Here is a 13,599-nt window from a genome sequence, read left to right as displayed (position 1 = left end):
GAGTTTCGCTACCCATCCCTACTTAGGAGTCACACTTGTGATTCTTGTCAGCCAAAACAGATTATTTAAGGTAATAGTTCCTCTTTAATATTTTGTGTTTTGAAGGGATTTAATGGTACTAGACAAACTCTTCAAATGACTGCATGACTCTCTCTATGCACCATTTATTTATATATAAAATAATACAAATATTAGGAAAAACATAATACAAAATAAAGCAAAGGTATTTTGATTGGAGCCATCTGGTGGGAAAAATAAAGAATGTCATATGTAATACCATGGTGTAACCACAAGATGTATAAGCCTAAATATAATAGGGTTGTGTATTCTCTAGTTGTTTATAAGAGTATTTTCGGTCATACTTATATTATATATATATATTTAGTCATTATCAAAGACTACTTCGCCGTGGCTTATTTGTAGATTGTACCCTATATATTAGCTCTTTATTTTTGTATTTTTCATTTATTTCCTTCCTTTTTTACTTCAAAGATTATAAGTATGACTAATGTTTAAGACTATATATTTTGACTTTTTTGTATTTATATAGTAAGTGCCACAATACTCACCAAGTTTCATACCATTCCAATGAAGTAAAACCTTTATAAAATTCAGAATGTAAATGGTTTGCTCTAAAAAAGACCACCAGAGGGTTAAAGTGACTCAAAAATGAAAATTCTGTCATTAATTACTCATGACGCATGCGCACGCTTTCCCCAGAACGTAATCAACGTAATCAGTGTTGTTTACATTCAGGAGAAAGCGCGTGCATGCTGAACGTAAACAATGCTGATTACTTATGTTGTGTGTTCCATAGATGAATGAAGGTCTTGCGGGTTTGGAACGACATGAGGGTGAGTAATTAATGACAGAACTCATTAAATATTTACATTTAAAATGCTGAAATCCTCCATGGCAAATATATATACTGTATATACAGTGGGTACGGAAAGTATTCAGACCCCCTTAAATTTTTCACTCATATATATATATATCATGTTGATTTGTTTGTATACCTAAAATAATGAGCCACAAAGACTACCAATATTTAAAATTAGAAGCATTGTTAGAGCATTTATCTTATCATATTGTCTTCTAGGGATGTAACGATTAACCCCGAGCCGGTTGAAAATCGATTCAAATATGTGACGATTCAAATCAGTTGAGATGCTAAACAAATCGCGATTCAATTAGGGGTATGAGTTTATATGAATGTATGTCTGAGGGGAACTTACTGTCTTTAGAAAAGTTTAGATGGTATTTTTTATTTTCATCTTGCCTCTGTATAATGCATATTAAAGTTCATAAGTGCAGCGCTGCTTTGTTTGCAGCGGAAAGCAAGGAAACGCTTTAAGCGCCACCTGCTGGCAGAGAGAGAATCTGCGTCTCATTCAGCTCGTCTGCTGTTTCTGTTTCATGCAGATATTTTTTATGCATAGTTTCACAAAACTGAAGTCAAACCATTCTGTTTTTGCTTCAAATTTCGATTAATTTAGATTAAAAACTGCTCATGTTGCATGTATGCAGCATCTTTGTTTGGATTATGATTAAAATGCAGTGGTTGCCTCTAATTTTAAATGGGATTTACAGACAAAGCCTTAGTTTGTTTATATGAAGAGATTTATTTTATTTGTGTTACTTATTTATTTGATTTGGGGCTTGTTTTAAAATTTAAATTTAGTTTTGTTATTTACATTATATTTAAATTTTGTCATTTAGCAGATGCTTTTATCCAAAACGACTTACAAATGAGGACAATAGAAGCAATCAAAACCAACAAAAGACCAATAATATGGAAGAGCTATATTAGTATATTATTATAGTGTTATATTTCAATTTCACAAAGAAACGTGCAGCATTTTGTCCAAGCAATAATAAAAAAACACATTTAATTTATAATTTGTCTTAAATCTCATTTTGTAAAAAAAATAAAAATAATCGTGAATCAAATCGAATCGTGAATCAAATCGAACTGTGAGTTGAGTGAATCGTTACATCCCTATTGTCTTCATATCATTTTACTTATTTTCATATTACATAACTATCACAGTCTTCTTAAAGAATTTGAGTCCAGCTCTGAGCTATTTAATTTTAGTTTTATGTTACTTAATTTTAGGTCTTACCTCTCCACAGTGAAGGCTGTAATTGAACAGGAGGACGCATTAATACCAAGGTACTGGAAGTAGGTGATGCCCAGACACCCAGCATGCCCATACACCCAGGTGGCCATCAAGCTCTCTGAGATATTCGGCAGACCTGCGGCCACCAGGACCATCAGGTCCGCCACGGCCAAGCTCACCAGATAGCAGTTGGTGGGTGTACACATGTGCCGTGTGGTAAGTACCACCAGCACGACCATGATGTTTCCCACTATGCCCACGCCACACACCAGCAGCACCAGGAACACAGATACCGTCTTATACTCCAGGGACTCGGACACAGCGTCCCCAGACCCCACCAGGGAGATGTTGGTGGGGGTGTCCATTCTGGAGCTCACATTTTCCTGCATGATTAGTCCTCTTGATGTGAGTATTTACATACAAGATGTGAAGATACAGGCAGAAATCAAATTGGTGGTGGAGAAAAAAAGCAGAATATAATCTGTTTGATATTCAAAAGATTGAATATGAAAAAAAAACGGTCTGTTCAGTTCCAGCTTTTATTGATGTTCTTTACTCTTATTAAGTATGTTGTTTAATTTTCTTGGCTTCAACAGCATAATGATTTTCATCTGCTGACCGCAGCCCATTATTTCTTCTGTAAAAGTATCCTTCCATTAAATGCATCGCATTGAAATCCAGAGGCTATTTTTTCCCCCACGTTAATGCAAGCGTCCATCCAATTGATCACTCTGGAATAAAAGATTGCAGGAGTCAGCAGGGAAAAAGCAAGTCTCAATCACTGTTAAGAGGATTTCATAGCCGTCTGTTAATTACTAAATAACAGTCCATTTCATCTGCCGCAAAAAGATAAGGCGTACACTGAGGTGGGAGCATCACATATTAAAATAACATGATGCAGACACAGACTTCCTATTTGTTCTCTTTACAAATATTCCCATAACACTTGCTCTAAGGATTTTAGGAGACTTCCTCTGAACATTATTGAGACAGGATGAGAAGCTTTTAATTATTCAAATGAGACATTTTAAGTGGTGCATGGCAAAAAGTAGGGAAAATCACAGAAAGACTTAAAGCCACACAGCTGCTGTGGCAAATGGCATGTTTAATATCCAAGGATCTTTAAATCAAATAAAACCTTTATATTGTTTTTTCCTACACATTGAATTGTCTTAGAAATCTTCGAATTACCTAAATAGCTCTTTTTTAGTGCATATTTCACAAAAAGACACCAAATGGTAGAAACGTCTGTCAAATACTCATCACAATGTAAGAATACAATGTTTACCACAAATATTCTTTGATAACATATTTGAACATTAATTCTAGTCTGAAAATTGTGTTTTGAAATCCATTAAAGCCACTAAATGGGGCCAAGACGTTGTTCACAGGAGCTTGAAAAATCCAGACATCTGTTGCTCTTTTCAACAGTCTCTTTGCCTTGTAAATAAGACTGCATTGCCTTTCGGGGCATCCCTAATAAATTGAGGTGGACACGATGTGAAAAGTAATTTAACTCAATCCCGACTTCCCAACCCTGCAAAACCCTGCTCGGACTTCATCTAACTCTATTTCATATTCCATTATTACTGCTCTGGCAGTGCAGATATGTACAAGAGCACTGCGGTTTCCAATCATGTAAACTGAAGAGAAACACAAATGTGTGTGTGTGCCCCTCAATGTTTATTATGCTGTCTTTGCTTGAATTAAAAAAAAAGAGATGATTTTCATATAAGGGACATGTTAGAATTTTTTTTTCAATATTAAAAATAAATGGCAAATAATAATGAGTGGCTACACCTGTTTTTCAACAGAAGCACTACAGTATTTGTAACATCCATCAGATTTCTGCTGTCACATATATAAAAGAGAGCTCTTCCTTTTCTTTCTCTGAGCTTGATTCGAAGATGATGGGAGAGTCAGGCGTGCTGCTATGAAATGGGCTGTCATTCAGATTTGTTCAGCTCTCCTAATTGACTGTATCACTACCAGAATCATAAATCAGTAGTATGCACTCTAAGGCAAACAGCAAGGCTGTGTTTCAAAACCTAGTGAGCTGCCTAACTAGACTGCATTTTGGGGCGCCACAGGCTGCTTCCAAAATGGCACATGCCTAAAACCGCTGTCTATGTAGTTATCTCACTAAATTTAGGACACAGCCTACTGTCCGTGCGAAAATCACAGTCTCTCTTATAAATTTGTACCTGAACAGGAAAGCAGACGTTTCATTAATACATTGGAAATATTCATAATTCGCGTAAAATGAATAATTTACAGTTTTGAACATTTTTAAAGCAACATTCGTTTTTTTAAAGCAAGTTGTTAAAGCAACATCCAGTTTGCAAAATATTTTGGCGCCTTAAAGATTATGTGAATTTATGAACCTCTCAATCTAGCTTTATAAAAAAAAAACACGCTCAGCTTGTAATTTTTTATATCGCACTATTACAAACGTTCAATTATATATTTTATAGAATGATATAAACGTTAGCAAACACTAGCACCGATCTTCTACCTGAGCAAATTATTTATTTATTATATTAACGAAACAAGCAAGAAGAATTTCAGTCTTGTAAAACGCGCAGCTCTTTAACCATTTGTCTTGGAAAAGACTTAGCATATAATATAAGTGCATATTATTCATACACCTTTGTCTTCAAAAATAACAATTTTAGGAATGAAGTTCTGATATAAGAAATCACTTAAAATGTGCGTATTATGGAAACTGACATCGACAACTTCTCAAGATAGAGAATAAGGCGTCTCCTACCAGACATCATTGCAGTTTGGAACCAAAACAGCTCTCGTGCGGTGTCGGCTGTAGACCCCAGATGAAAAACTAAATGCACTGATATTAAGTATTTGACATGACGAGCAAGTAATCTGATCTTGTACAGAAGCGCTATGCACTGTTATCTGTAAAAGTCTTCTTAACTGTAGGTCCCTTCATTACAATAGCGCCCCCTAGTGGAAGAGTTCGCCGGCAATTCATGCGTGATTTGAGGCGCACTGTAGGCTGTAATTAAAGATTAATTCACAAAATGTTCTACCCCTAAATAAATGAATATTACTTTGAGAAATGAGTTTAAATGATGATAATTTATATAATTTTATAATTTGTTCCTGTATGACCTCAGTGTTTAAATATGGTCACTGTGTGTATGAATGTATGCCTCAGTATATTTATGTATTGACTATTGAATATATTTATTTTACATGGTTTTCTAATATTAATTTAATAATATTTCCTTTCTTTTACTCGTTTGTGTATTCTATGCAACGGGGGAAAAAATCATCTGGTCGCGCTTTGATGACGTCTGTCTAATGGCCGCTCTCACTGTGTAGTGCAGGGTTTATGCATTTTTCCGGTCGAGAAAAACAAGAACCCCAGACAGGTCGCGCATTGTTTGAACACAGTCACCCCAAGGAGAGAGACCGGGCGACTCCCTACACTGAGACCCTGTCTCCTGAGACTCTGTGGTTTGAAAGGTGACGGAATGTGTTTTAATACGCGATGTCCGTGTGTTGTGCAGGAGGGAGCGCTTTATTGTTGCATGAGATTTTAGCCCGTGTGCATCGAAGAAACATCGTGCAACACAGTAACTCGTGAATTTAGACTTAAAAAGTAACGCATGTGTTGTTTAAGCTCAAGTCTAAGCGTTTAAGTGACGCTATGGTTCGGAAAATGTCGGAAATGGTGTCGTTTTCTAAGTGTGTGGGGGCAGGATTCGGGCCTGTTAGCCGCATCGCCATCAACGAGCTTTCCCGTTAAAGATAAAGCGGCTAGTAAGACATGTGTCGGTCTCCCTCTCATGAATCCATTGCCTTAAATCTGAGAAGGTAAACAAGTTCCAGATGATTCAATTACTGGCCTTTGTGTGGTATGGAAGAGTTTGTTTATGAGTTTTAAGTTTTGAATGCGGTTAAGCTATTTTACGTTAGCAGGCTAATATAGAACTAGTAGGGTAATTCATTCGTTTTAATAGGGATTTTGCTTATGAAAGTGTATCTTATATAAAATCACCATTGTATAGTTTTCATCTAAATACCATTGGCATTAAAATGATTGTCACTACAATAAAAGCTGTTAGCTTTGTGTAAGACACTGTCATTCAAAAACAAATTAAGTGACAAGCGTTTAATATGTGAGATAACCGCAGTAACGCTTATTTTTGATAGTTTTACAAACACGATCCAGTTTTTAATATTTGAACAATATTAACATTTAAAAGCTTACAAGTACAAATAGTTGTAGTTTTATAATTATTTTTAAGTGAACTTTCAGGGGTCCAGCTTTGACTTTATCTTGTTATCTTTTCATATATATATATATATATATATATATATATATACTGCCCGTCCAAAAAAAAAAGTCACCACCTAAATTTAACTAAGCAAATAAGTAGAGCCTTCCATTGGATAATTACTGCATGGATGATTGTTTCAGCTGGCAACAAGTTATTTAACCCTAACTGATGCAGTGAGTAGCTTCTCATTTCTTAAAACAACCATATTGGAAGGCACATCCTATGGTCATGGAAAAGATGTTAATCTGTTTCAGAAGGGTCAAATTATTGGCATGCATCAAGCAAAGAAAGCATCTAAGGAGATTGCTGAAACTACTAAAATTGGGTTAAGAACTGTCCAACGCATTATTAAAAACTGGAAGGATAGTGGGGAACCATCTTCTTTGAGGAAGAAATGTGGTCGGAAAAAAATCTTGAATGATCGTGATTGGCGATCACTTAAACGTTTGGTGAAATCAAATCGTAAAAAAAACAATAGTAGAACTCACAGCTATGTTTAATAGTAAAAGTAAGAGCATTTCCACACGCACAATGCGAAGGGAACTCAAGGGATTGGGACATAATATTGGGATAATATTAACAGCTGTGTAGCCTTAAGAAAACCACTTATCAGTGAGGCTAATTGGAAAAAAAGGCTTCAGTTTCCTAGGGAGCATAAAGATTGGACTCTGGAGCAATGGAAGAAGGTCATGTGGTCTGATGAGTCCAGATTTACCCTGTTCCAGAGTGATGGGTGCATCAGGGTAAGAAGAGAGGTCAATGAAGTGATGCACCCATCATGCCTAGTGCCTATCGTACAAGCCTGTGGAGGCAGTGCTATGATCTGGGGTTGCTGCAGTTGGTCAGGTCTAGGTTCAGAAACGTTATGTGCCCAAAGAATGAGGTCAGCTGACTACCTGAATATACTGAATTGACCAGGTTATTCCATCAATAGTTTTTTTTTCCCCCTTGATGGCACGGGCATAGTCCAAGATGTCAATGCCAGGATTCATCGGGCTCAAATTGTGAAAGAGTGGTTCAGAGAGCATGAGAAATCAATTTCACACATGGATTGGCCACCACAGAGTCCAGACCTTAACCCCATTGAGAATCTTTGGGATGTGCTGGAGAAGACTTTGCGCAGCAGTCTGGCTCTCCCATCATCAATGCAGCTCTGGATGGGAATAAATGTTGTGACATTGCAGAAGCTTATCGAAACGATGCCACGGTGGATGCGTGCCATAATCAAAGCTAAAGGCGGTCCAACAAAATATTAGATGTGTGACTTTTTTTTTTGGACGGGCAGTGTATGTGTGTGTGTGTGTATATATATATATATGTGTATGAGTTCAGATGCAAAAGCTTCTAAGTGCCATCTAAAATTTTCACCTAAAATTGGCTCTTTTTTTATGTTTAGGTTATGTCCTATGTTTAGGTTCAGTAGTTTTACTCTAATGGCTAAGTATAGGTCCTTTTCTATGCAATTAAAGTGAAATAACTGAACATAAATATAGGAGCCTGATAAAAATGCTCATTTTAAAAGAAAATTTCAGATGGCACTTAAAGGCTTTTGCATCTGAACTCTTCTTCTCCTCTATATATAGGTTTTGTAAATTAATATATTTATTAATACATAGAATTACATCACTTAAAAAAAGATCATATGCCAAATATGTATTTACTAAATTTGTTAGTAGGCAGCTACTGGTTTTAGGATGTCAATATTTAAAATATAATTTAAAAGCATATTTTAATGGAAAAGCTGTTCTTATCTTTATAAATATTACGTTTTAATGTATTTGTTATTAAATATAATTAATTAATGTTAATTAAAACACTACATGCCAAATAAGTATTTAGTAGATTTGTTATAAAAGTGTTGGGTTTCCAGTAGTTTGCAAATAATGGATATTATTTTAGTATATGTTTTAATGATTTAGAGTGGGTCTTAGAAGGTCTGTTAACTTAGACTTTGTTTCCCCCCCCCTTTTCTGTACTAACTCTTTGGCTGATATTAAATGTCTGCTTCAGAGTTCTTGCTGATGGATACGCCTGAGAGCCCCACCCAGTCCCCACAATCTCCTGAGGAGGAGGAGGAAAAGGGTCTCTCCGACAACGAGCTGCTGGAGTCGCCCGAGTCCCCAGCAGAAGTAGATAAGGGAGTGTCAGACAGTGAGCTTTTGAATGATGATGAGAATGAAGTACAGGAGGGTGGAGGAGACTCAGATTTTGAGGATGGAGACAGGGTAGCAGCTGGACGAGAAGATCCTGAGGACGTATCAGACCTGGAAGACTACAAGATGGACCGGGAGGAGAGAGAAGACGTCCACCAACAAGACCTCGGTTTGACGGTCCGAGGAAGCAGACAGGATGCTAGCCAGTCTCCTGAGGAGGAAATCCTTGAGACGCCGAGATCACCTGATCCTGACTCGCCAGGGCCAGAACACAAGCGACCTTTCACCCCAGCAGAAGAGGAGCGAGACAAGGAGGATGAGGCAACCACCAAGTCTGGCCTCGGCCGTGCTGAGCTTGAGGAAGAGGATGATGAGGAAGAAGAGAGGAGGAGGCGGAGGAGGGCGGCAATGGTAGTAAATGATTTGAAGGACGAATCTTCTGTGTCCAGAGATCTGGACGAACATGAGTTGGATTATGACGAGGAGGTTCCAGAAGAGCCGAGTGCTGCTGCTCCTGAGGAGGACGAGGGAGAGAAGGGTCCCGCCGGGGAGGATGGAGAAGATGATGAAGAGGAGGAGAGAAGACGGAAGAAAAAGGAAAGAAAACCAATTTTGCCCCCAGATAACGACACACCGCTAAGAAAATCTGCGGACTCGAGGGAGGGAGGCAGGAGAGATTCGTTCCGTGATAAAAAGAAAGAGGAAGATGATGGAGAGATTGATGAGGGAGAGATAGATGTAAGTATGTTGAAATCATTTGTGATTAGCATATGATAATAGGAGCTGTTCAATCTCAGTTCGCCACTGCAGAGCAAGTCATGACTTTTTTTTTTTTTATCTTATGTTTTTTGTTTTGCTTATAACTTTGTAGTCCACATTTTTAATTTTTATGAAACCCAACGACATTTGTGTAAGTTTGTTTTTCATGACGCAGAGAATTTGTTTGTATGACCAGACCACCACAGTAGAGGGAGCAATTTAATGCAATATCTTTTTTTTCTGGAATGTAAAAGAAATGACACAATGCTGCCAAATCAGAAAACATAATTATGTTATTCTATCACATGATCAACTTTTTATATGCTATTTTATATACTATTATATACTATGTAAATAAAATATGTAGTTACTCTACCATTCAAAAATGTATTTACTTAAAAATACAGTGAATACAGTAATATTGTGAAATAATATTAACCTTTTTAAATAACTGTTCTATTTAAAAACATTTTGGAATGTAATTTTAATTTTCAACATCACACAATCCTTTAGAAATTATTTTAGTATTATGATTTGGTTCTCAAATAGAATTTTCTTATTTACCATGTTGAAAACAGCTATATTTTTGTGAAAACCATGATACTTTTATTTCAAGATTGTTTGATGAATAGAAAGTTCAAATGACCAGCATTTATTTGAAATATTTTTCTTTAACAATGTAGAAGTCTTTACTTTCACTTACTAAGTCAATTTAATGTATCCTTGCAGAGTAAAGTATTACAAAAATCTTACTGACCCCAAACGTTTACACCGTAAATCACCTACCTTTGGTGTAGAATAAAACAAAAAACTTAAATAACCAGTCTTTAATAGGTGCTGTAGTGAGTTTTTCTGCTTATTTTTTAGGATGATGATCTTGAGGAGGGGGAGGTGAAGGACCCCATGGACAGGAAGATCAGACCCCGACCCATCTGCAGGTTTTTTATGAAAGGTAGTTCTTCATTCATGTGACTTCCTGAATACTTTAAATCTGCTGATACAGCTTTTCTACATATCAAATGGTGTGTTTATGTAGCCCAAGGCGATAATCTAATAATTTCCCTTGATGATAACATGCTTTGAAGTTTGATAAGCTTCACATTTAGTTTGTTGTTCAGCGTGTGCCTAAATTACAACAGTAGGGGGAGCAATTGAATGCAATATCTTTTCTATGAGCAAATTTGTCTTCAGAGCACATATTCCAAAAGGAGTGGATGGTTTTGATGTTGATGCTATGTTATTATTTAAATTTTTTAACTATCAATATATATTTAAATATCGCAATGGTTTCTGTCTGGTCTCTTGCAGGCAACTGCACCTGGGGCATGATCTGTAGGTTCATCCATCCAGGAGTCAATGATAAAGGCAACTACTCTCTCATCTCCAAGCCAGATCCCTTCTCTCCTAACGGAGCACCTCCTGGAGGAGGTGGACCTCACCCCCTCATGCCCGCTAACCCCTGGGTATACATCCTTTGTGATTAATTTTTTACTATTTTGTTTCTTCCTAAATTAAAATTAAGTTTTAAAATTTCAGTTCAACATTTGAATCTTGTTTTTTTCCAGGGAGCCCCTGCCGTAGAAGAGTTGCCTCCTCCTCCACCTCCTCTAGATCCTCCAGTAGAGAGCGCCTGGGAAAGAGGCCTTAGACATGCCAAAGAGGTACGGTTATGTCACCACTATACCTGTTTTAAAATTGTTTTGAGTGAACAATTTAAAAAGTTCCATTTCTAGGTATTGTTATACTGTCTATGGGATTTTTGAGGGGAACTCATCCATTCAAATGAGTCTGTAGTGTGTTCTGCAGTGGTTTTGTGATAACAAAAAAAGGGTCAACTTTGTAACTGAGACAAAATGTTTTATGTATTTTGATACTCATGCTGTGCTAAATACGATGCTTTCTTTACTGCAGGAAGAATTTGTTAGACAGGAAAAGATACCAGTTCAATTGAATAACTGAATGCCTTGATCCAACTTGTTCCAACTCAAAAAAATTTCCCTTAGGTGTTGAAGAAAGCCACCATCCGTAAAGAGCAGGAACCAGACTTTGAGGAAAAACGTTTCACCGTAACCATAGGTGAAGATGACCGTGACTTTGACAAAGAAAATGACTTCTTCAGGGAACGCGGCTATCGTATCACCAGAGAAATCAGAGATGCTGGGTACGAAACAATGACTTATCAGGAACTTAATCAGAGAGTGGTCTCTTCCATTTGTTACCTTTGTTTCTGCTGGTTCATGAAGTTCAAATGTGGTTGTGGGCAGTTTACATAAAAGTAATCGTCATCCATCTAAAGCTATTGTTAAAAGCATTTTGATAATTCTTATGCATACTAGTTTTGATGACCTAGTTATATTTTTAACTATTAATTTTTGTTTTTAAAAATAATGTATTCGTCACACTGCAGGGCCATTTAAAATGGCAAAAAGGTGGTTAAAATGGTGAACAAAAATGCACAAAATGTTGACCCATTGCAGCACCCAAAATATATGTAGTTTCTTATTAATTCATGTAAATTTTAACCTAAATTATTCTTGTTGATTAAAAAAGATGGACATAAGCTCTGACCCATACTGTAATATTTTTATTTTCTCTTTCTGCATTGCAGTGATATTGAGCTCAGAGATCCAGGTTATGGGTGAGTATCGTAAATCAATTGCCCCCCAACCCCCGCCGCCCCAAATTCACATATTAACTTGTGCTCTCACATCTAAACCACAGTTTATTATTCTTCCCAACTGTACATTTATAACAACTATTTCTGTGGTAGTGATCCATATGGTGACCCATACTATGATTATGAGATGGAAGCTTTTTGGCGAGGAGGCCAGTATGAGAATTTCCGTGTGCAGTACACTGAGACCCCACTGCCATACTATCCTGTGAGTACATACTGATATAGTGTACAGCTGTTTTACTGTTTTGTTTAGTGTTCTATGTTCCAAAGAGCTTTTAGTATAAAGCTAAAGTGCAAAGTTACTGATGCTTGGTCTTTTAAATGTTTACAGTGTGCATGCACATGATGTGTAGGCCATATTATATAACCGGAATTACCAAAATAGGTTTATTATACAAAAATGGTTGATTCTTCAGTGCTGCATTTGATCAGAATGAAGTATTCCTGAGAGACATGTACATGGATTTGTACTACTGAACAATTGAGATTTGTTTTTTTGTTTGCATCAGGAGCGGGAACGAGATCCACACGAGCGCCACCGCGAAAGGGAACGGGAGCGTGAGAGAGACCACCGTGAGCGGGAGCGCAGACAGAGAGAGCGAGAAAGGGAGAGAGAGCGGGAACGTGAGAAGGAGAGTCGGCGCAGGAAGGAGGAATGGAAGAAGGATCGTCTGAAACGGGACGAAAAGGAGGGAAGGCCTAGAGAGCGGCCTCCCAGAGAGCCACGGGAGAAGAAGGATGAGAAGGAAAAGCCACTCAAACCACGTTCACCCACGAACATGCCACCCAGGTGAGTTTAAAGCTTCCTGCTTAACACTAGTCTCAGTCTTAGATGGGATGCTAAGAGGTCACAGACCGTGATATATATATATATATATATATATATGTATATATATATGTATATATATATATATATGTTGCACATTAAAGTCTGGTGAAATATGGCAGTTCCAATTTGAATGCCCAGCTGCTATGCAATTTTGGTGGTGTTCGGGTTTTTAGTCTGTAGAGATATTTTTATTTAAAGTCTGCTGCAATGAATGGACTTGAAGTGTGTGCTGTATGTGAAGTTCATGTTCAGTTGGTACTTAAAGGGGTCATATGATGTTGCTAAAAAGAACATTGTTTTGTGTATTTGGTGTAATGAAATGTGTTTATGCGGTTTAAGGTTCAAAAAACACATTTTCCACATACTGTACATTATTGTTTACCCTCTATGGCCAGCCTTTCTGAAACGCGTCGATTTTTACAAAGCTCATTGGTCTGAAAAGCGAGGTGTGCTTTGATTGGCCAGCTATCCAGTGTGTTGTGATTGGCCGAATACCTCAAGCGTGTGACGAAAATGTTATGCCCCTCGCCATACTGTGATGCCCTGTCCGGCCGGAGCGATGAGACAAAAACATTAAAACCCATTATAAACGAGGCATTTGTTGATGGAAATTCTCACCACAAAATCTACATGCATTTCCACTAATTATTTTGGTGTTGTCTGTGCAATCATTTACAGAGACTGCTGCGTTTTAAAGTGATTTAAATTCCCCTCTGCTGCATGCTGCTCTATTGTGGTGAAAGGATCAAATTCA

General features: G+C 37.3%; 2 protein-coding genes across 2 annotated transcripts in view; one reads left to right on the top strand and one right to left on the bottom strand.

Annotated features, from left to right (window-relative positions):
* The window catches only part of LOC107549620 (thyrotropin-releasing hormone receptor-like), an 11,465-nt gene extending 8,917 nt beyond the window's left edge, over window positions 1-2,548 (bottom strand). The window contains exon 1 of the mRNA XM_016230768.1: window positions 2,124-2,548. Within this exon, the coding sequence (XP_016086254.1) occupies window positions 2,124-2,509 (386 nt within the window). The 5' untranslated portion in view covers window positions 2,510-2,548. The remainder of the gene's footprint in view (window positions 1-2,123) is intronic.
* Window positions 2,549-5,422: 2,874 nt separating this feature from the next.
* On the top strand, window positions 5,423-12,640 carry LOC107549628 (zinc finger CCCH domain-containing protein 18-like). Its single transcript, XM_016230778.1, has 9 exons — window positions 5,423-5,609; window positions 8,438-9,318; window positions 10,207-10,291; window positions 10,648-10,802; window positions 10,905-11,000; window positions 11,343-11,500; window positions 11,948-11,977; window positions 12,110-12,225; window positions 12,526-12,640. The coding sequence occupies exons 2-9, from the start codon at window positions 8,449-8,451 to the stop codon at window positions 12,576-12,578; spliced, it is 1,563 nt and encodes a 520-aa protein (XP_016086264.1). The 5' UTR covers window positions 5,423-5,609; window positions 8,438-8,448; the 3' UTR covers window positions 12,579-12,640.
* Window positions 12,641-13,599: the final 959 nt, after the last annotated feature.

Source organism: Sinocyclocheilus grahami, unplaced genomic scaffold, assembly GCF_001515645.1.
Source record: "Sinocyclocheilus grahami isolate Dianchi unplaced genomic scaffold, SAMN03320097.WGS_v1.1 scaffold377.1, whole genome shotgun sequence".
In the NCBI taxonomy this organism is placed as follows: domain Eukaryota; kingdom Metazoa; phylum Chordata; class Actinopteri; order Cypriniformes; family Cyprinidae; genus Sinocyclocheilus; species Sinocyclocheilus grahami.
The sequence above is the reverse complement of the archived record's forward strand: the minus strand, read 5'-3'. Positions and strand labels throughout refer to the sequence as shown.